Here is a 21,964-nt window from a genome sequence, read left to right on the forward strand (position 1 = left end):
AATATTTTTGGGATCGAAAAATACAGATACTGGAAAATACAGAAAAAGATATAATATAGCATTTACAAATTACAGAGTCTTACAAGCCTCATTCCCAGAGGAACAAATTCAAAGATGTTGTTCAGCCCAGAACCAGAGAGCCCAGGTTGAAACCTGACATGTTAAAGGATTTAATCCAGTTTTCATTCTCTAAAAACAACTGAAAACAAATGATCAGATAGCTGGATCTCTGCTTTATTCATGGGTGGCCCATGTTCTTCCACATGACAACTGTTAATATTATTTTCTTACTTAGTGCTCACAACACTGAGTATTCAGAAAAGCTGCAGTACCCCACAGTCAATTAAAATGGCCTTTCACCTTCTGTCTTATTGTCAGCATTCTTAATTACCCATTAACAACCTGAAGCCATGTTACAAATTTCGCAGAATTTTGTTAATGGATTGTTCTCAAAAAATAAGACTTGCCATCGCACTTCAAGTAGAGTGATTAAAATTTTCCAGAAGTGAGCAATTAAATCAATTTGCATTGTTGTTTTTTTTTATTTTACAAATGTACTTTACAAATAATTTAGCACCAGATTTACTAAAGCATTAACTATCTCCAAACCATTACCTATATTACAAATGTTACTACACTTACGTTATTGGGCGTAAACACTTTCAAGATGTCTTCAGATCATGAAAGATGATAAATAGAAGTTTTATTTCTAAGGATTATTTTCATCATCATCAAACTAACCAGAAAATTCAGCCATAATCTCACACCTTTCTTCAAAGCATTCTGACCTCTAAATAGCTTTAGATAGAGCAAAATCTGGTAATGCCATTTCTGTTTAGTGAAGTGGGAATGACAACTAACATTGTGTGAAAAAGAATAAAACATTGCGTTCAATTCTTGCCTTTTACTGAGCTCATGTTGAATTTAAAGCAATGCAGTTATTTTGATCTATGGAGAAATACTCTTTCTCTTCCAGAGTCCCCTTGAACATTATAATGAATTTTACTAAAGGGTGGCAAGGTGGCTTAGTGGTTAATACTGCCGCCTCACAGTACCAGGGACCTGGGTTCAGTTCCATCCTCAAGCGATTGTCTGTGCGGAGCTTACATGTTCTCTGCGTGCTTCAGTTTCATATTTACAGTCCAAAGATGTGCAGTTTAGATGGATTGGCTAGGTTAAATTGCCCCATAGTGTCCAGGGATGTACAGGCTAGGTGGATTAGCTGTGGGAAATGCAGGGATAGGAGTGAGGCTGTTTGGGATGCTTTTTGGAGAGTTAGTGTGGGTTCAATGGGCCAAAAGGCCTTTTTCCACACTGTAGGGATTCTATTCTGTAGAAAATTCCAAATTCGAAATACAGTCAAATTCCAACTTGAATTTGGTAGATTGCCTTCTATCTCCCATTGTATCCCACTTGCCTATCATTATCACCCCTACTGGCTTTTATAGCTTTCCATTCCTTTTACATATGTCTCAACAAACATTTGCCTGCTTATGATTGTACTTTTATATTTTAGAAACTTCTGACAATCCTTGTACGTGTCTATGTATTTAATAACAAGTCTATGTTATTTTTCTCCAACTTCAATCAACCATGTATTTCCCACTTGGATAGTAACAGACAAAGATAGGATTTATGAAAGGTAAGCATGAGGACGTAATTCACAGTGATAAAGACAACTTGGGACAAACATTGTATTCTGGGATGACCTTGGAGCAACAGGAGGATTTGATCATCAGAGGGAATTATTGTACAGACAGAAACATATTGCAGGACACAGAATGGAATTTCTTATGGTGTCAGTCAGAACATCAGTATTGTATAAAACATAATACAGGAACACTACAAAAAAAGCTAAACAATGGGAGAAACTTGCAGAATCTGTAATAATCTATATTGTCTGTAATAATAGATCATATATTGCTGATTTTTTCTGTTTGGCTATAGGAACCAATACAGTCAGTTTTTTAAAACAAAATATTTAACTAGGTTGTCAGAAAAGTGTGCAATTCTCGAATTTTTATCTACCACTTTTCAATTGCACACTGCAATATATAATATTGTGCACATTAAACAGAAGCACTGTCATGCTCAATATGAACACTGTTCAAAGAAACAACGTGTCAGTGCTGAAACCCTGTCTCACTTCATATCACCTTTCACCATTGGGACAGCAGGTCTGATCAATTTATCCAATAGTCTTCAATTTCTCCCCCCACACTTTGGACATGGGAATTTTTGGGCAAGCCAAGCTTTTATTTCTCAACCCTAACTTCCTTTAAGAATGGGCGGCACGGTGGCACAGCGCCAGAGACCTGGGTTCAATTCCTGCCTCAGGCAACTGACTGTGTGGAGTTTGCACATTCTCCCAGTGTCTGCGTGGGTTTCCCCCCGGTGCTCCGGTTTCCTCCCACAGTCCAAAGATGTGCAGGTCAGGTGAATTGGCCATGCTAAATTGCCTGTAGTGTTAGGTAAGGGGTAAATGTAGGGGTAAGGGTGGGTTGCGCTTCGGCGGGTCGGTGTGGACTTGTTGGCCGAAGGGCCTGTTTCCACACTGTAATGTAATCTAATCTAATCTGAAAAAAAAGCCTGCTTCTTAAACAGTTGCAGCATAAAAGGATAAAGCTGTTAACATAGTAGCATGAAGAAAGCACGATACATTCCCAAATCAAATAGCAATTTGGAAGAAAATTTGAAGAGGCTGCTATTCTAAGTAGTGGAAGCCAAGAATGTAGGAGGCACTGCCAAAGAAGCCTTAGCAAATTTCTGCAGAGTTCCCATAGGTGGAATACATTGTAGCCTTGGTAAACCCCGAATAAAAGGGTAACTGTTGAAGCTAAACGGTAAGCATCTATTATTATAGCTTATCAGAGTTCTTAGATCTCAACTCTTGATTCTTTGAGCTGCACTACAAAAGTGCAGAATCAAAACTTGATAATTATGACAATAAATCTTCATGTATGAATAGCAGTGTCATGATTGGAGCTCAATATAATATCTTTCTTTTTCTAATGGCAATTATGTTTTGACTTTTTTCAAATTGTTTGGAAACACAAAGCTATGAACACTTATTTACAATAAATTACTGTCACATTGCATTCCACCAATTATTTCCAAATATTACAGTCTCTCAGGCACAGCCACAAAGCTATTGTACATGAACAGAGATAAATATAAACTCAATGTTATATACAGCAATCTTCCAGTACTTCAAGCACATCTTTAGTAAGTCATTCTTCCACCTCTCAATGTATGCCACAAGTGTTTGGACTATTCTTCAGGCACACTTCTTTTCAAGATGCCTTACATATATTCTACTCTCATCAGTAGGATGTGCACAGTGTCATTTGAGAAAGATCAACATTCCAACTTAACAAATTCTTCTTTTCTTTGAAGGTCCATGGTCTATCAGAAAGTATAATGGATGGATACATAGTATTGAAGTCTTTGCAGTATTTCCAGAAGTAGATCCTAAATTAATAGACTTGAAATAGGTGCTGCATCCAGAAGTTTATTTTCTTTTGGATGAGCTGATTTCTGTCTATCATTATTTTTAAAAAATTAATAGATCCACATTAGTGTATCTTTAAGCAGCCATTTTATCTCAGCATCATCAAACAATACAGGGAAAAAACAGCCAGGGATTCCCTGATCAATATTCTCTAATTATTGTTGAGAAAGTTTAGATAAGTTAAAGCTGTTGAGAAGTTAAAGCTTTTTTTTAACCCAAATTCTTATTATTTTCTAGCAATCACTGTCAAGTGCACATAAATATTGCCATATCCATGATGACTTGATTGATGTACCCCAGGAACTAATGTTCATGGAACCAAGTTGCAACATAAATCACTATCAAAAAGAAGAAACTGATCCAAATAGGAATGTTTTTGTAGCCTGTGATGAAACCACATAATACACTTGAGTAGCATTTCAAGTTTGATGTAATTGTAGCATTAAAAATTGGTAGTTTATCATTTCAATCAATCAAGCATAAGGTAACAATATTTTAATTGCTAATCACCATGTATTCAAACACAAAATGACACTCCTAACGAGGTCGCTGTCATTTCAATATAAGTTATGCAGACTGCAACAAAAACCGGTGCAGTTCACTTGGAGGCTCTTGAGAGAGCAGTAGAGAGGAAAAATCAAGAGTTTGGGGCTGTTTAGAAGTTGCTGTAACCTTTAGAGCGGTTTCAACAACTGTTGTCATCTCAGACATGTTTCAATACTGAACTGATTGAATTTCTCCTTAATCATAGCAACTTGGTTTATTTGAGATATTGTCAGTGAGGGATTTCCTATTCTCTGAGATTTTCATTTGATCTTTCACTCACAGCTGTGACAGTTTAATAGAAAGTTCACACAGATTTATAATCACCTTCATCCTATACCATCTCCAACATTGAGGCTAATCATTCTAAGGCTACTTTGTCCATTGCAAGAAAATATTCATAATCTTTCTGCCATTCTCTGCAACTCAATGACATTTTTCTCAATTGTGTTTCCCTGCTGAAGAAAGTAATTCAAAAAATGCTCATTCTTTCCAAATAGAGCCAGGTACAGAGTGTCAATAAGTGCTTAGCTATCAGGGAGTAACAAGGCAGACCATTCTAAAATTAATTCAGTAATCCTACCTCCTACATCCTTCCCACCCAAACCTCTCCACACCTCATTCCACACCGTGCTCCCCACAGCACCACCCCACCCCCCCCAAACTCCCTAGGATTTACATATTAATGAATCGAAACTTGCAACCCATTCTAAAAGATGAAAGGCTTAACAGCAATCGAGATTTGTTCAATACTTCGCAAAAGGTTATGATACTGTGACCTTTTGCTATAAATTCTGTGTCTTCTGATTCTGCCTCACTCGCTACCTGACAAAGTAGCAATGCTCCAAAAGCTTGTCCCTCCAAATAAACCTGTTGGACTATAACCTGGTGTTGTGTGATTTTTAACTTCATTCAAAAAGAACTCAAACTTGTAGGTGGGGACAGGGCTGGGGGAAACAGCAATAGTCATGCAGAACAGTTAAAGAAATTTGAAGACACTTTCTACGATAGGAGCCGTTTAATTCACATGCTTTCTGCGTATTACAGCAAAACTTGTTGTGTCTAATCACAGCAAGAGAAATCCTAGAAAGTCTGAAAACTATCTGGAATCCCACTGATATCAACATCTTTAAAGCTTATTATCAGATTATATTCACTGTAGTTTATATCATATCCTTATCTCCTGAATACAGACACAACTACTCATGAGGAAATATCTTGGCTTTGCCATAATGTTCATTTGAGAAGCAAACTTTCAAAAAATGCAAGACTATTTATTTGTTTAATATATATAACAAGGAATTGGGGGCAAGGCAAATTAATTCTGCAAATCTGATATTGACTTTCTTAAAACGTCTCCATCTGAAATTTGTAATGCAAAGCACCAAATAACGGACCTATTCTGAATGAGTCCAACCTCATTTTCACCCGATACGATGACTTCAATCCCACCCTCCTGCCAGGCTCACTGATTTGGAATTCACTGCTAAACCATTCAGTTCAACTAATAGTTGATGCTGACAAATTCCAATCTGGAGAGAAAGCTGATTTGCCACATGAAACAGAAGCCTGACATTTAGCATACTGGAACTGATCAGTGTATTAAAAAAACTGTAAAAATTGATTAATGCATTCTATCCGTAGACATTATGTGGACAGAACAATGTATTACACAAAAAGGAGTTGCGTGAATGCACTAAAAAAGCTGGAGGAATATATTCACTATGTGCCTTTAGAGGCTAACTGCATTGCTATCACACCTCCTTTCACCTGCTGTTTCATCCTCCTATTTAGTAAGTAGTTCTGTCAGATGAATGCCCTGCCAACCTCAACTGATTCATTCCCCAGTAAAGGCTGTCAAAAGCTCCAGAGATGAAAGTCACTCCTCCTGGGCCCATTTAACATTGATTTTGCTTAGCTGGTAGTTGATTGCTTAGTTAAACAGTGCTAAGGTAGTTTTATTCTCCCTCAGAGTCTACCAGACAGGAAGAAGGATTGACATCAATTTCAAAAGCAACAACGGGGTTTAAAAGCTCAATAACTGAATTACTTCACAATAGAATTGCATGAAATAAATGCAGATACTTCGAGTCTCAGCTCCTGCTCTGGCTTGACTGAGAGTTTGATCATGCTGGCCACTTCATGTGTATCAGACTGCTTTAACTTGGGTTTGGAATGGGAACGTTAGGATAGGTTAGGTTCGGTGGGCAATCAAGCTGCCCTTCCACTGTCCCTTGCCATGAAGGCCCACTGGATTCAATGACCAGGTTTACATTTCAATGTACGCAGGAAGCTGAAAGCTCACCAGCTGGAAAAGACAGCGGAAAATCCATTGGGGAACTGATCCAATGATTACGAGCTAAAAAGGAAGAAGACAACTATAGGAGTGGGTGCATAGAGGCCACCATTGGTTAGGAAAATGCATACAACTTGTGACTCAAACTTGTCTAACCTGTTTTTGTAAATAGCCTTTAAAGATCATTTGACAGGCTTTTCCACTCCCCAGGCTAGAATATGCCATGAGCATGCTCCAATCAAAAACACAATACAGTAAATTGTTTTAGGATCCACCATCCATTTTGGTATGCTAATTCCTGCACATTACCTGAAACAGTTGGACTCACTGGAGTAGGAGACAATGGCTTCCAATGATGCAAACGGATCAAGAAAGGAGGACAATCCTACAATTTTGACCTGAAATTTCACTCAGTGTGAAAACTGACTAATATTGGTATAGTTAGATTAAATTTTTCGTTTTATATAATTCCTCTTATTGTAATACTCTGTCCCAAAGCTTTTCATTCTGGCATTTTAATTATTCCTCCCATTTCATATAAAAGACTTTTCTCTGAGATGGCAGTAAGTGACTAGAAACGAGTCACTGGAGAAGCAGAGCAAAGTTAAAGGCGGCTGAAGCCTGGTGAAAAGGCAGACTTGTCCTGTGAAATGCAAACAAGCTAAAAACCTGACTGAAACACTGCCAATGCCATGTTGGAACTGATCAGTGTATAAATTATAGAAGTAATATATTTATTCAACAACTCCTCACCCTGCCAGGATTCAGAGTAAGCACTCAACAAGATGGGGATCATGGCTGACTGTCAATAACTCCAGAATTATGCATACTTTAACTTTAAAACTTTGATTCCCCAAATTACAAGTCTTCTTATTTACTGCTTCTTTCTTTTTTGATCTTCCACATACTGTTAAAAGAAACGAGAACACAGTATTGAAAAAAGGGCAGATGTTGGCAGTTTGCATTCCCTGGTTAAATAGTCCACAACCTAGTCACAAGATAAGGGTTTGATTATTTAAGACTGAGGTGAGGAGGTGTTTTCTCACTTGAAGGGTTGTGTAAACTTGGAATTCTCTACCTCAGTGTTTCAGTGCAATCAATGTTGAGTGCAATAGATTTTTTGACCAACAGGGACATCAAGAGATCTGGGGATGAAGCAGAAAAGTGGAATTGAAGTCAAAATGCAACCATGACCTATTGAATGGTGGAAGAGGCTCAAGAAGCTATTTGGTTTATTTCTGCCTTATTTCTTATGTTTTTGTATCCTGCTGTAAGAAGTTTGGATGTAACTGTAAGAACCGCAGACAATCTACTGTTGGATTCCAATGATGATTGATCTCCATGAAGAACCCAATCCATCCACAGTTACTTTTTCTCCACCTTCCTAAGTGTTTATCAAAGTTGGATGTTGAAACTTTTAAACATGCATTGCTTAACAAGAACTTATCCACCTTGGTCTTAAAAATCATCGAAGATCCTATATCCATTGCCTTCACAGGCAGGGAATTCAGAAGTCATACAACTGCTGAGAGAATAGAAATTCTCCTCATCTCTTCCTTAAAAAGTGGGAAACCTTAATTTTAAAACAGTGTCTGCTAGATCTGCACAGGAAACACCATCTCACATCCATCCTGTTAAGACCATTCAAGATCTTATACACTTCGATCAAGTCACCCCTCACTCTACTAAACTCTACTGGACACAAGCCAAGCTAGTCCAATCTATCCTTAACGAAAAACCCACACATTCCAAGTATCAATCTAGTAAACTTCATCAGAATACTTTCATCTTTGCTTGAATATAGAGACCAAAACTGCAGACAATTTTCAAGATGTGGGCTTCCCTAGTGCACTAAATAACTGAAGTATAACATCCTTATTGTTATGTTAGTCCCTTTCATATTAAAGATAGCAATCCAAGATGCCTTCTTCCCTTGCATTTCTGGTGAAAATTCAGCCCATGATGATATTGAAGTTCCAGAAAGGTTTAGGGATAAGCTACTGTTTAGCTAATTCCCACTATAAAGCAGCTTGGTTGTCGAATACATTGGGCCTCTACACTTTAAAGTAAAATAGACTTAGTAGGTCATCCGACTGAGCATTATAAAATGAAGTTAAAAATCACACAACACCAGGTTATAGTCCAACAGGTTTAATTAGAAGCACACTAGCTTTCGGAGCGACGCTCCTTCATCAGGTGATAGTGGAGGACACCATTCTAAGGCACAGAATTTATAGCAAAAATTTACAGTGTGATGTAACTGAGATTATACATTGAAAAATACCTTGATTTTACAGTGTGATGTAACTGAGATTATACATTGATTGTCAAGGTATTTTTCAATGTATAATTTCAGTTACATCACACTGTAAATTTTTGCTATAAATTCTGTGCCTTAGAATGGTGTCCTCCACTATCACCTGAAGAAGGAGCAGCGCTCCGAAAGCTAGTGTGCTTCTAATTAAACCTGTTGGACTATAACCTGGTGTTGTGTGATTTTTAACTTTGTACACCCCAGTCCAACACCGGCATCTCCAAATTATAAGATGAAGGAATAGATTGTGTTCCTGTTGATAGTTGGTTCTAGTTAAATAGATCAGGAAGGTTAAGAGATCAGAATTTTAAGTTGCATAAGGTCAGATCAAGCTTAGAAACTTAGTAACTTATATTTAGAGATGCATGAGGCAGACAAAGCATTCCATTCTCTTCTGGCCACAGCCAATTCTTTCACATTACTCCAGATCTCGGCTGACAGATCATCTTGGGTTGTCCTCTTCTTCTACTTCAAGGTTAAATAACAGAATATGAATTTATTTCTAGAGAACAGTGGATAGCGAGAATAGGTTGACACCTTCAAATTTGCTATATTCCATTAAAAAGTGAGTTCATAGAGTCATAGAGATCTACAGCATAGAAACAGACCTTTCAGTCCAACTCATCCATGCCAATCAGATATTTAAAACTAATCTAGTCCCATTTCCCTGCACTTAGCCCATTTCCCTGTAAACCTTCCTATTCATAGACCCACTCAAATGCCTTTTAAATGCTGCAATTATGCCACCCTCCACTACTTCCTCTCGCAGCTCATTCCATACACGCACCATTCTCTCTATGAAAAAGTTGCCCCTTAGGTCCCTTTTATATATTTCCCCTCTCACCCTGAACCTATGCCCTCTCATTCTGGACTCCCTCACCCCAGGGAAAAGACCTTGTCTATTTATCCTATCCATCCCCTCATGATTTTATAAACTTCTATAAGGTCATCCCTCAGCCTCCTGGGAAAATAGCCCCAGCCTTTACAGCCTCTCCCTATAGCTCAAACACTCCAAGCCTGGCAACATCCTTGTAAATTTTTCCTGAACCCTTTTAAGTTTCACAATATCTTTACGATAGGAAGGAGAGCAGAATTGCATGCAATGTTCCAAAAATGGCTAAACCAATGTCCTGTACAGCCACAACATGACCCACCAACCCGTGTACTCAATACTCTGACCAATAAAGGAAAGCATACCAAACTCCTTCTTCAATGCCTTCTTCATGATGGTTACCACCTGCGACTCTACTTTCAAGGAACTGTGAACCTGCACTCCAAAGTCTTTTTGTTCAGCAACTCTCCCCAGGACCTCACCATTCAGTGTATAAGTCCTACTCTAACTTACTTTTCCAAAATGCAGCACCTCACATTATCTAAATTAAACTCCATCTGCCTCTCCTCAGCCCATTGGCCCATCCATTCAAGATCCCATTTTAATCTGAGGCAAACCTCTTTGCTGTCCACTACAACTTCAATTTTGGTGTCATCTGCAAACTTACTAACCATTCCTCCCATGTTCACATCCAAATCAATTATATAAATGGCGAAAAGCAGTGGACCCAGCATTGATCCTTCTGGTCACAGGCCTCCAGTCTGAAAAGCAACCCTCCACCACCAACCTCTGTCTTCTACCTTTGAGCCAGTTCTGTATCCAAATGGCTAATTCTCCGTGTATTCCATGAGATCTAACCTTGCTAACTAGTCTCCCACGAGGAACCTTGTCGAACGCCTTACGGAAGGCCATATAGATCACATCTGCCACTCTGCCCTCATCAAGGTTCTTTGTTCCTTTTTCAAAAAACTCAATCTAATTTGTGAAATGTGATTTTCCACGCACAAAGCCATGCTGACTATCCCTAGCCAGACCTTGCCTTTCCAAATACATGTAAATCCTGTCCCTCAGGATTTCCTCCAACAATTTGCCCACCACTGAGGTCAGGCTCACTGGTATATAGTTCCCTGGCTTGTCCTTACCACCTTTCTTAAATAGTGGCACCCCCACATTAGCCAACCTCCAGTCTTCCGGCACCTCACCTATGACTATCGATGATACAAATATCTCAGCAAGAGGCCCAGCAATCACTTCTCTATCTTCCCACAGATTTCTAGGGAACACCTGATTAGGTCCTGGGGATTTATCCACTTTTAGGCATTCAAGATATTCAGCACCTCCTCCGCTGTAATATGAATATTTTTCAGTCTGTCACCATCTATTTCCCTACATTGTATATCTTCCATGTCCTACTCCACAGTAAACACTGATGCAAAAAAGTCATTTAGTATCTCCCCCATCTCTTATGACTCCACACATAGGTTGCCTTGCTGATCTTTAAGGGGCCCTATCCTCTCCCTAGTAACCCTTTTGTCCTTAATGTATTTATAAAACCCTTTGGATTATCCACCATCTATTTACCAAAGCTATCTCATGTCCCCTTCTTGCCCTCCTGATTTCCCTCTTAAGTATACTCCTACTGCCTTTATACTCTAAAGAGTCACTCAATTTATCATTTCCTTCTTTTTCTTAACTAAACCCTCAATTTCTTTAGTCATCCTGCATTCCCTACACTTATCAGCCTTTCCTTTCACCCTAACAGAAATATACTTTCTCTGAACTCACATTATCACAGTTTTGAAGGCTTACCATTTTCCAGTTGTCCCTTTACCTGTGAACATGTCCACCCCATCAGCATTTGAAAGTTCTTGCCTAATACCATCAAAATTGGCCTTCTTCCAATTTAGTACTTCAACTTTTAGATCTGGTCTATCCTTTTCCATCACTATTTTAAAACAAATAGAATCATGGTCACTGGCCCCAAAGTACTCCCCCACTGACACCTCAGTCACCTGCCCTGCCTTATTTCCCAAGAGTAGGTCAAGATTTACACCTTTTCTAGTTGGTACATCCACACACTGAATCAGAAAATTTTCTTGTACACACTTAATAAATTCCTCTCCACCTAAACCCTCAACACTATGGCATCCCAGTTTATGTTTGGAAAGTTAAAATCCCCTAACATAACCACCATATTATTCTTACAGGTAACTGAAATATCCTTATAAATTTGTTTCTCAATTTCCCTCTGACTATTGGGGGGTCTATAATACCCCAATAAGGTGATCATCCCTTTCTTATTTCTCAGTTCCACCCAAATAACTTCCATGGATGTATTTCTAGGAATATCCTCCCTCAGTACAACAGTAATGTTATCCCTTATCAAAAACGCCACTCCCCTCCTCTCTTGCCTCCCTTTCTATCCTTCCTGCAGCATTTGTATCCTGGAACATTAAGCTGCCAGTCCTGTCCATCCCTGAGCCATGTTTCTGTAATTGCTATAATATCCCAGTCCCATGTTCCTAGCCATGCCCTGAGTTCATCTGCCTTCCCTGTTAGGCCCCTTGCATTGAAGTAAATGCGATTTATCAGTCCTACCTTGTTCTCTGCTATGTTCCTGTCTGCTCAGACTATTTGACTCGCTCATTTTCTCAACTGAACCAGTCTCAGATTGATCTCTTTCCTCACTACCTCCCTATGTCCCACCCCCCCAACTTACTAATTTAAATCTTCCTAAACAGCTTTAGCAAATCTCCCTGCCAGTTTATTAGTCCCCTTCCAATTCAGGTGCAATCCGTCCTTTTTTGCACAGGTCACCTCTACCCCACAAGAGATTCCAATAATCCAAAAATGTGATTCCTTCTCCCATACACCAGCTCCTCAGCCATGCATTCATCTGCTCTATCCTCCTAATGTTACTCTCACTTGTTCGTAGCACAGGGAGTAATCCAGATATTACTACTCTCGAGGACCTCCTTTTTAAATTCCTGCCTAACTTTCTATATTCTCCCTTCAGAATCTCATTCTTTTCCCTTCCTATGTTGTTGGTTCCAATGTGTACAATGACCTCCTGCTGGGCCCTCTCCACTTTGAGAACATTCTGCACCCTCTCTGAGACATCCTTGATCCTGGCACCAGGGAGGCAACACACTATTTTGATTATTTGCTGCTGACCACAGAAATGTCTGTCTGTGCCTCTGACTAGACAGTCCCCTAACACAATCAATTACTTGGAACCTGACTTACCCCTCATTACATTAGAGCCTGTCCCATTACCAGAAATTTGGTTGTTCATGCTACATTCTCCTGATAGTCCATCATGCCTTACATTTTCCAAAACAGCATACTTGTTTGAAATGGGAATAGCCACAGAAGACTCCTGCACTACCTGCCTACCTCTCTTACCTTTCCTGGAGTTAATCCATCTCTGCGACTGTATTTTCAACTTTTTTCCTTTCCTATAGCTGCCATCCATCACACCCCCTAACTCCTGTTAATTCCTCATTGCCTATAACTGCCTCTCCAACCGATCTATGCAATCTGATGGGATTCACAACAAAGACATTTCCTGCAGACATTTTCCTCAGTAAAATGTAAACTATCCCTAAACTCCCACATCTAACAGGAAGAGCATGTCACTCTACTAAAGACCATCTTTGCTCCTTCACAATCTACAGACCCAGAAAATAGCACTGTCTTTTTGCTCTGAAAACAAGTGCTCTTAGCTAACTTAGTATTTATGTTTTATGCTTTTAAAATTTAATCAAGAGACAAATTTGTTAAAAATCATATAATCAAGAAAGAGCCCACTCTACTCATGACTACAGGCTTACAGCAAGGTTACACGTTAAAAACTATGCACTTACCTGTTCCTCTGCTGTGAGCTCTCCCACACAGGTTCCTTCAAGGTCAGCTGTGAATTTTGCTGTTTGTTAAGTTTTCCTAGACACACTGCGATGTCTGGAGATACATGAACTCAAAGTGCAAAGACAGTAACTATGTAGATTCATTGCTGTGTCAGTTAGCAGTGTAGGTTTCTCTCTCTCTCTCTCTCTCTCCCTCACTGACCATGTGCTCGCTGCCTTTGTCTGTCTTTCTCCCTTTTAAAATTGCCGTTGTTTTGACTTTTTTCCCCAAAGTTCCAAAACAATGCAACAGTGTATAAAACAGTAATTGCTGCTCCTGGAATTCGAAGAAGTCACCTCCAACACCTAAAATACCTCAAAAAAGAGCAGCTGTTATAACTACAATTTTTTCCCATCCTCCAACTTGGATCACCCAGAATCCTTTCAACTTTTTTTTCTGGCTAAAGCAGACATTACCTTTTATTAAAGATAGCTACTGCAAGAAAACCAATAGCAGCATGGTCTCCTGTACTAGTTTCAATTGCCTGGACAACAAAGGTAAAACAATTGTATGGGACGTTTTGGCTGGGCAAGAGGCTCTTTATCTGATAGCCATACTCATACATTTATACATTTTTGTCGAAAGAATCACTGAAATGATTCTGTTTACTATCTTCAATCTTCAAACAATTTTAAAAGTCCTTTTAATTTCCCTCTTTTTCTACCAATTTCTTCAGTCCTTTTTTTTCAGCTATTCAGAGCAGTGTTAAGACTGCATCTCAAAGACTGTGTGTAGTTTTGGTCCCTTCATTTCAGGAAGGATGTAAATACATTGAAAACAGTTCAGAGGAGGTGCTCTAAATTGATACCTGGAATGAGCAGATTGTCCTATGAGGAAAGATTAGAAAGTCTAGGCTTGCTTCTGGAATTAAGAAGCAGTAGGATGACTTGATTGAAGCGTTAACAGGATGTTGCCTGCATTGGTGAGCTTTAGGTATGAAGAGTGATTGGACAGAGGCCATTGAGTGGGGACATGATTGAGACATGATGGGAATAGACAGAATGGAACTTTCACCCTTACCGGAGGGATCAATAACCAGGGAGCATAGACTTGAGGTATGGTGCACGAAGTTTAGAGGAAATGTGAGGAATTTTATTTTCACCCAATGTGTGATAGGAATCTGGAACTCACTACTGATAATGGCGGTAGAAGCAGAAACCCTCAAACTATTTCAAAAGTATTTAGATATGCAGTTTTGATGCCAATGCATACGAGGCGGTGGGCTGGAAAATGGGATTAGAACAGTTAGGCATTTGTTTTTGACGGGCATAGACTCGACAGGCCCATTTTCACACAAGTTTATGCATCTCAATCATGTTTCCCCCTCCCCACCTCCCCCCCCCCCCCCCTCCACCTCTGCCAAAGAGCCTCTTCTGTGCTATAGACTTCCATAACTCTATGACATATATAAGCTCTTGAATAGTCTTGAGAAGGTGACATGGAAATTACAATTCCTCTCCTGTTCTTAGCCAGTTCTAGGGGGCTTAAAACTTTAAAGTTACCCTTTCAGGTCAGACATGAGGAGAATGTTTTTTGAAACTCTGTCTCAGAAGGCAGTGGATCTGAAGGCATCAAATATTTTTAAGGCTGTAGTAGATAGATTCCTCTGCCTAAGAAGAATCTAAGGTTTTTGAGGTAGATAGGAATGTGGAATTTGAAACAGAGAGATCAACCATGATCTATGGAATAACAGAGCAGGCCCATGGGACCAAATGATCTACAACTGCTTCTAATTCATACCTTTGTACCTACTAAGTCATTTAATCATGGTTTGGTTTCAGAGTACTATTCTTTCAAGAGTACCTCTTTTTAATGTCCTTTTTCTTTGTCTTAGCCTCAGTGTTTGACACAGCCGCCTATTTGTTTATAGTGCAAGTCACAGTGAGCCTAGACCTGATTTGACACAAGAGCCAATATACACTCCAATTCAACAAGAATCATTGAATAAGAATCAAAACCAGAATCTTGGCCATTTGCTCATTCCTCTAACGAAAAGATACTGAAGCCAAATTGACTCAGTAATTCAGAACACCAATAGTTTCAAAACTAGACATTTCGTAATTTCTTTATTTCAATGACAAACCCATTTAGACTAACTGTGGAACTGCAGGACAATTAATGCTGACTAAAATGATAGCTGCATTCATTTAATTCTATGATTAACAGTGTGCCATCATGATATCAAAAGCTCCTAAAGGAGCTGAGGCAAGATACTGACCCTTCCCACAAGTATTTTGACCATTTGCAGCACAAGCCGCTATTACAGGAGCACACGATGAGTTGAGCTTTAGGGATGAGCCTGACGTGATCCTGCTTGAATGGCACTGAGTGTAACAGCAGAGAACAAAGATTGATTTATTAATGTCTCAAAGTGACGAGATTCTCCACAGTGACAGACTGATCAGATCCCCAATTTCACTTGCTTTTACTTCACCTTCTGGTGAGTTACACTTAATTGACCAATAGAAAATCTCTCCACGTACCTGGAAGAAGGAGTACTGGAGGGAAGCTTCTGATCAGCATCAGCTGCTGGGCAGCAGAACTGATGTAAGACATTCTCATTTCTGTAGAAAAAGATGCAAGAAAATCAAAATTAATCTAATTCCTGATTTATTAATACAAAATGGGTATCTATGAATCATTAAAGAATCTACACATCATTGTTATTGATTATTAAAGTGATCCAATCTGAGGGAGTAGATGACATGGCAGACTGGTACACTGACTTCAATCTAAATTAAATAATGGAGTGAAAATCTAATCTCTCGACTGTAGAAATAAGTTTGGGCTTAGAATCAGCACTTAGCTGGTTAAGCCCTAATTGATTAGTTTCACTTAGAGAAGCCATAAGGGTGATCAAAGAGAGCAATAGAAATGTCACATTAATGCACTAGTAAGTGCTGCTTCCCGTTGGTCATTGTTAAACGAAGGGATTTTTTTCTATTCTGTTTAAACAATGGGTCTACTAGCACATTCACCAGTTTTTAACAAACATATATACACTTAATGCATAATTTATAGCATTGAGGCAACAAAGCACATATGCAGAATATGAAAAGAACATACATTGAGAATTAAAGGTGTGAAATACTCATTCAGTAAGGCAAACTATTTAGTATTTTGCATCTGTGTGTTGTATGTTCAGGTCTACTTCACAGTTAAAGATGAGCAATTGCATCTCTTTGATCAGTGTGAGTGTGAGTGGTGGGGAGGGGAAAGAGGTGAGTGAGGGGGTGAAGCCAGTGAACCTAACACAGAGTTGAGATAAGGGGAGCATTTTAAGGAAAACAGCCTGTAGTGGAGTACCACAGAAGCAATCGGTGCAGGGGCTCTTTACGCATGCAGATAGACAGATTTTTAATCAATAAAGGAATCAGGGATTATGGGGAAAATGCAGGAAAGTGAAGGTCAGGGTTATCAAATCAAGTAGGATCTAATTAAATAGCAGAGCACACTCAATAGAGAGAACACCCTCCTTCTGCTTACGTGTCTTACAGTCTTATGACAAGCATAAAAAATGTCACCGAGCAGTATTTCTGAAGAAGCAGGAGGTACAACTCCAAATCTTAAATCTGAATTTTCTAAGTAACTGTTTTTATTAAGATTGAACTTTAAGCCCTTCTGTTTTAATTTATAGCTTCCCTAAAGTACAAAATATGAAGATGAACAAGCATAAAGGTAGGTAAGCTATGAGTGAGGATCTGGATTAGTGGTGCTGGAAGAGGATCACCAACTTGGCTGGAGTACAAAGCCACTAATCACTGCTGGCAAACCTATTGTGATTCTTAATTGTTACTTCTGGCTGGGAACATAATATAGCACTGCACATATCCTTGCCACCATTCCATTGCATTCCTCATATTTATTAATGCAATTTTCAATATTGCTTTCGAACTGAATGCTCCGTCAAAACAAGTTTCCAGTTTGAGCTGATTACACAATGTCTTCATTAGTCCACCAAATGAAATCTTCAGCAGAAACCTGCAACTGACTCCAGACTCTGATCACTTTAGTACACTTGGCAAGAAAGGCAATAACTATCCATTTAAAATTATCCACCCCAGAGTTTTCTCTTTGTGAAATTTCTTTGAAATCCATAGCTAAATCCCATGTCAAACTGATAACTTTCATTATTGTTTGTACAAGCTATATCTGAAATCATTCATTAGATTCTAGGAGCTCTTTCTAGAGCACAGTGAATTTGAGCTTCTTTGGGAAGTGCATTTTGATATCTGCCTCTCAGACTGCTGAGGTCATGAATACTGACTGCAAGCTAACATGGCCTTATTCTTGTTCAATGTCCTACTATGTCCACTTGTTAGCAGGGATTCACTGGCCAGTAATCAGGAGTAAGGCATTTGGTTGATTTTACCTACTAGCTCAAGGACACAGAAGGCAATCAGATCTGCTAATTCAACACAAACTTGGATCAATTACTTACTGGTGGACAGCTTTTTTTTAAATCGGAAACAGAAATTGCTGGGAAAGGTCAGCATGTTAGCATCTGGATGCGTATATGAATAGGAAGGGTTTAGAGAGATATGGGTCAAGTGCTGGCAAATGGGATTAGGTTAGTTTAGGATATCTGGTCAGCATAGACAAGTTGGACCGAAGGGTCTTTTTCCTTGCTGACTCAATGTCTGGCAGCACCTATGGAGAGAAATCAGAATTAACATTTCAGATCCAGTGACTCTTCCTCAGAACTCTTCCACAGGTCACTGGAATGTTAACTCTGATTTCTCTCCATAGATACTGCCAGACCTGCTGAGCTTTCCCAGCAATTTCTGTTTTTGATTCCGATTTCCACCATCTACACTGCTTTCAGGTTTTTTTTTAATGTTTAAATTGAAGTCATAAACAGCTTCCGTGGTCAACAGTGAGCACTTCACAGGGTTTCTCAAATTTCCTGTCAGTAATGGTGTACCAATGCTGTTACCCAGCAACCTGTTTAAAGGCAGCTGCTTCACTATGTCTTACATGTCACACAATCAATAGGTGAACCTGTGAAGAAGCTCTGATCAATTACCACTTCGCTGACCTCTCATGTAAAATGCATTCTAACGTAAGCTTCATTCTGGAATGGTCTGATAAACATATGACATTGGCAAGAAATGTTAGGTTTGAAGCAGATTTTATAAATAGCAGTTAGAAAGAGCCAACATGCAAATATATGGATCACAGCCATTTCATTCAACAGATCAATTTAAACACGCATAACACAGTGTAATGAGGAAGTCTCACCATCAAAGCCTGTTTGAAAGAGGAATATTAACCACAGGGTGCTCTTTTTAAAGAGGAGTCTTATCATCTTTTCTAAGAAGATCAAACAGCTACAAATAGTTTCCAAAATCATCGAAGCGCCTTCTCAGGTTTGATTTTCTTGATGTTTACACATATTTCTGTTTAAAGTGTAGATCTTAATGGGATCAAGATAAAACTGATCTGGATGAGTCACTGAGCCTGACTGTGAAGGAACAGCAGCACAAGTATATTCATTATTGTGAAGAATTATTAGGCCTGACAATGTAAGAACTAAATTAATATATGAACATAAAGTTCAGACTATGAAAAGGCTGTTTGGCTCATTAAGCTCAGTCCATAACTCTATCGTGCATTTGTTCCAATTCCAGTGACATTTAATCACCTATCTTAAGAAACATTCAGACTCTATTCTTTTCTCCTAAGATTTGCCAAGAATTTCTCCTAATGTCAAATAATGTTCCCATATTTCTTAGGTTGGAAAAGCTGCCTCCACAAAACAACAATTTTTTGAAACCTAAGTTCATCCAGGACATGAACACAATTCTCACATTTGAGATTTCACATTCAGACCATGAGCCAATGGAAGCCATTTTTTTAGCTCTTCATGAAAGATCCTCTGCCTCTTCTCCCCTACATCAGCCGAGGCCCTCTGTCAATAACAAAGTTGTATTATCCTGCTGCCCTTCCAGAATCACCAGATTGCTTATGGAGCAGGGAATAGAACTCACAATTTGTTGTTTGCATCTGAAAGGGACTAGCCAACCAATTTTTCACGCTTTCTGTGCCAGTCACACTGGACACATTCATTTTGTACGACAACAAGATCAACACCTCATTTGAGCACAATACAATATCTAGGCAAGTAACACATTTTGTAATTTACACGACAATCCATGGCGAGCTTCCAAATAAAAACTCTGAAAATCCAGACTGTACTTTATAAAGGAAGTCAGAATCAGGTCATTTTTCATTGATGGACTAAGACTACACCAGTCTTCTCCTTCTAATATCTCTGGCACCTATCTACGTATTATCACTCTTCCATTCATAATTCCTTGCACAAAGTCCCATCATCACTGGAGAAAGTAAAGTCAGAAACTACTGGAAACAAAGGCTGACAAATCCCTACACCCAGTGTCCTACAATTTGACACTCTTAAAAGAGGTAGGCAACAGAGATAGTGGATGTATTGGTTGTTCCAATATTCCCTATATTCTTGAGAACTCCGAGCAGACTGGAAAAACACAAATGTGGTGCCCTATTCAAGAAAGAAGTGAGATAAAAAGCAGGAAATTATGGATCAGGTCGCCTAATATTCATTGTCAGGAAAATGCTAGAATTCATTTTTAAAGACATTGTACCTGGACATTTAGAAAACATTATATAATCAGGCGAAGTCAAGTGATTTTAAGAAACATAAGAGTAACTGCTGGTGATTTGAAGGCATCATTTCATCATTCAGCAAACTGCAAGGGAAGTGAATGGAAATCGAGATGGAAGGGATGCTGGTTGCTGGTGGGAATCTCTCTACAATTGGAAATCATACCCAAGTCAAATGAAGATGGATGTGTTTCTGGAAGGCGAATTAACTCAAACACATGACAATCAACGTGGCCTACCCACCTTCATAAGACCATAAGGTATAGGAGCAGAAGTAAGTCATTTGACCCATCAAGTCAGCACCACCGTTCAATTAAGGCTGATATGTTTCTCAACCCCATTTTCCTGCTTTCTCAGCATAATCCTTGATCATCTCACTAATCAAGAACCGAATTCTATCTTAGTTACACTCAGTGTCTTGGCTCTCCAGCCTTCTGTGACAATAAATTCTACAGATTAACCACCCTGTGACTGGAGAAATTCCTCCACATCTTAGTTCTAACAGGTCACTTCTTCACTCTGAGCATTGGTCCTTGGGTCCTAGTTTCTTCTACCAGTGCAAAACATCTCCTCCACATCCACTCTATCCAGGTCTCACAGTATTCTTTAAGTTACAATCAGATCTCCCCCCTTATCCTCCATTGAGTATAGAACCAGAGTCTTCAATTGCCTCTCATATGACAAACCCTTCATCCCTGGGATCATTCTTGTAACCCTCCTCTGGACCGCCTCCAAGGCCAGCTCATCCTTCTTTTGATACAGGGCCCAAAACTACCAAATATTCCAAATGCGGTCTCATCAAAGGCATGGCAAGTGTCAGCAAAACATCCCTGCTTTTGTATTCTAACCCTCTCAAAATTAATGCTAATATTGTATCTGCCTGTTGTGGTTCTGTTCGCCAAGCTGGGAAATTGTGTTGCAGACATTTCGTCCCCTGTCTAGGTGACATCCTCAGTGCTTGGGAGCCTCCTGTGAAGCGCTTCTGTGATGTTTCCTCCGGCATTTATAGTGGTTTGAATCTGCCGCTTCCGGTTGTCAGTTCCAGCTGTCCGCTGCAGTGGCCGGTATATTGGGTCCAGGTCGATGTGCTTATTGATTGAATCTGTGGATGAGTGCCATGCCTCTAGGATGAATCTGTGCATTCATCCACAGATTCAATCAATAAGCAATATACCGGCCACTGCAGTGGACAGCTGGAACTGACAACTGGAAACGGCAGATTCGAATCACTATAAATGCCGGAGAAAACATCACAGAAGCGCTTCACAAGAGGTTCCCAAGCACTGAGGATGTCACCTAGACAGGGGACGAAACGTCTGCAACACAAATTCCCAGCTCGGCGAACAGAATCACAACAACGAGCACCCGAGCTACAAATCTTCTCACAAACATTGTATCTGCCTTCCTAACTGCCAACTGAACCTGCATCCTGAACTAGGATTTCTAAAGCCCTTTGTGCTTCAGCTGTCTGAAACCTTTCCCCATTTAGAAAACAGTCTTTGCCCCTATTCCCTCTGACGAAAGCGTATAACCTCACACTTTCCCATATTGTATTCCATCTGCCATTTCTGTAATTACTCTCCTAGCTTGTCCATGTCCTTCTGCAGACTCCCTGCTTCTTTAACACTACCTGTCACTCCACCTTTGTGTCATCTGCAAACTTCGCAACAATACCCTTTGTTCTTTTGTCCAGATCATTAATGATTAGTATGAATAGTTGTAGTCCCAATACGGAACCCTGTGGAACACAACTGATCACTGGCTACCATTTGACAAAGACCTCTTTCTACCCACTCTCTGCCTTCTGCCAGTCAGCCAATCCTCTACTCATGCCAATGTCTAAAACAATGGACTCTTATTTAACATCTCCTATGCAGCACCTTATCAAAGGCTTTTTGAAAATCCAATTAGATCATAACC

The 21,964-nt window shown here is 39.4% G+C and overlaps 1 protein-coding gene across 3 annotated transcripts in view; it reads right to left on the reverse strand.

Annotated features, from left to right (window-relative positions):
- LOC140458097 (IQ motif and SEC7 domain-containing protein 3-like) overlaps window positions 1-21,964 on the reverse strand; it is a 401,191-nt gene that overhangs the window by 277,931 nt on the left and 101,296 nt on the right. For all 3 annotated transcript variants that reach the window (XM_072552166.1, XM_072552168.1, XM_072552167.1), the window contains exon 2: window positions 15,886-15,966. In XM_072552166.1, coding sequence (XP_072408267.1) covers window positions 15,886-15,966 — 81 coding nt within the window. The remainder of the gene's footprint in view (window positions 1-15,885; window positions 15,967-21,964) is intronic.

This window comes from Chiloscyllium punctatum, chromosome 32 (genome assembly GCF_047496795.1).
Source record: "Chiloscyllium punctatum isolate Juve2018m chromosome 32, sChiPun1.3, whole genome shotgun sequence".
NCBI classification, from domain to species: Eukaryota; Metazoa; Chordata; class Chondrichthyes; order Orectolobiformes; family Hemiscylliidae; genus Chiloscyllium; species Chiloscyllium punctatum.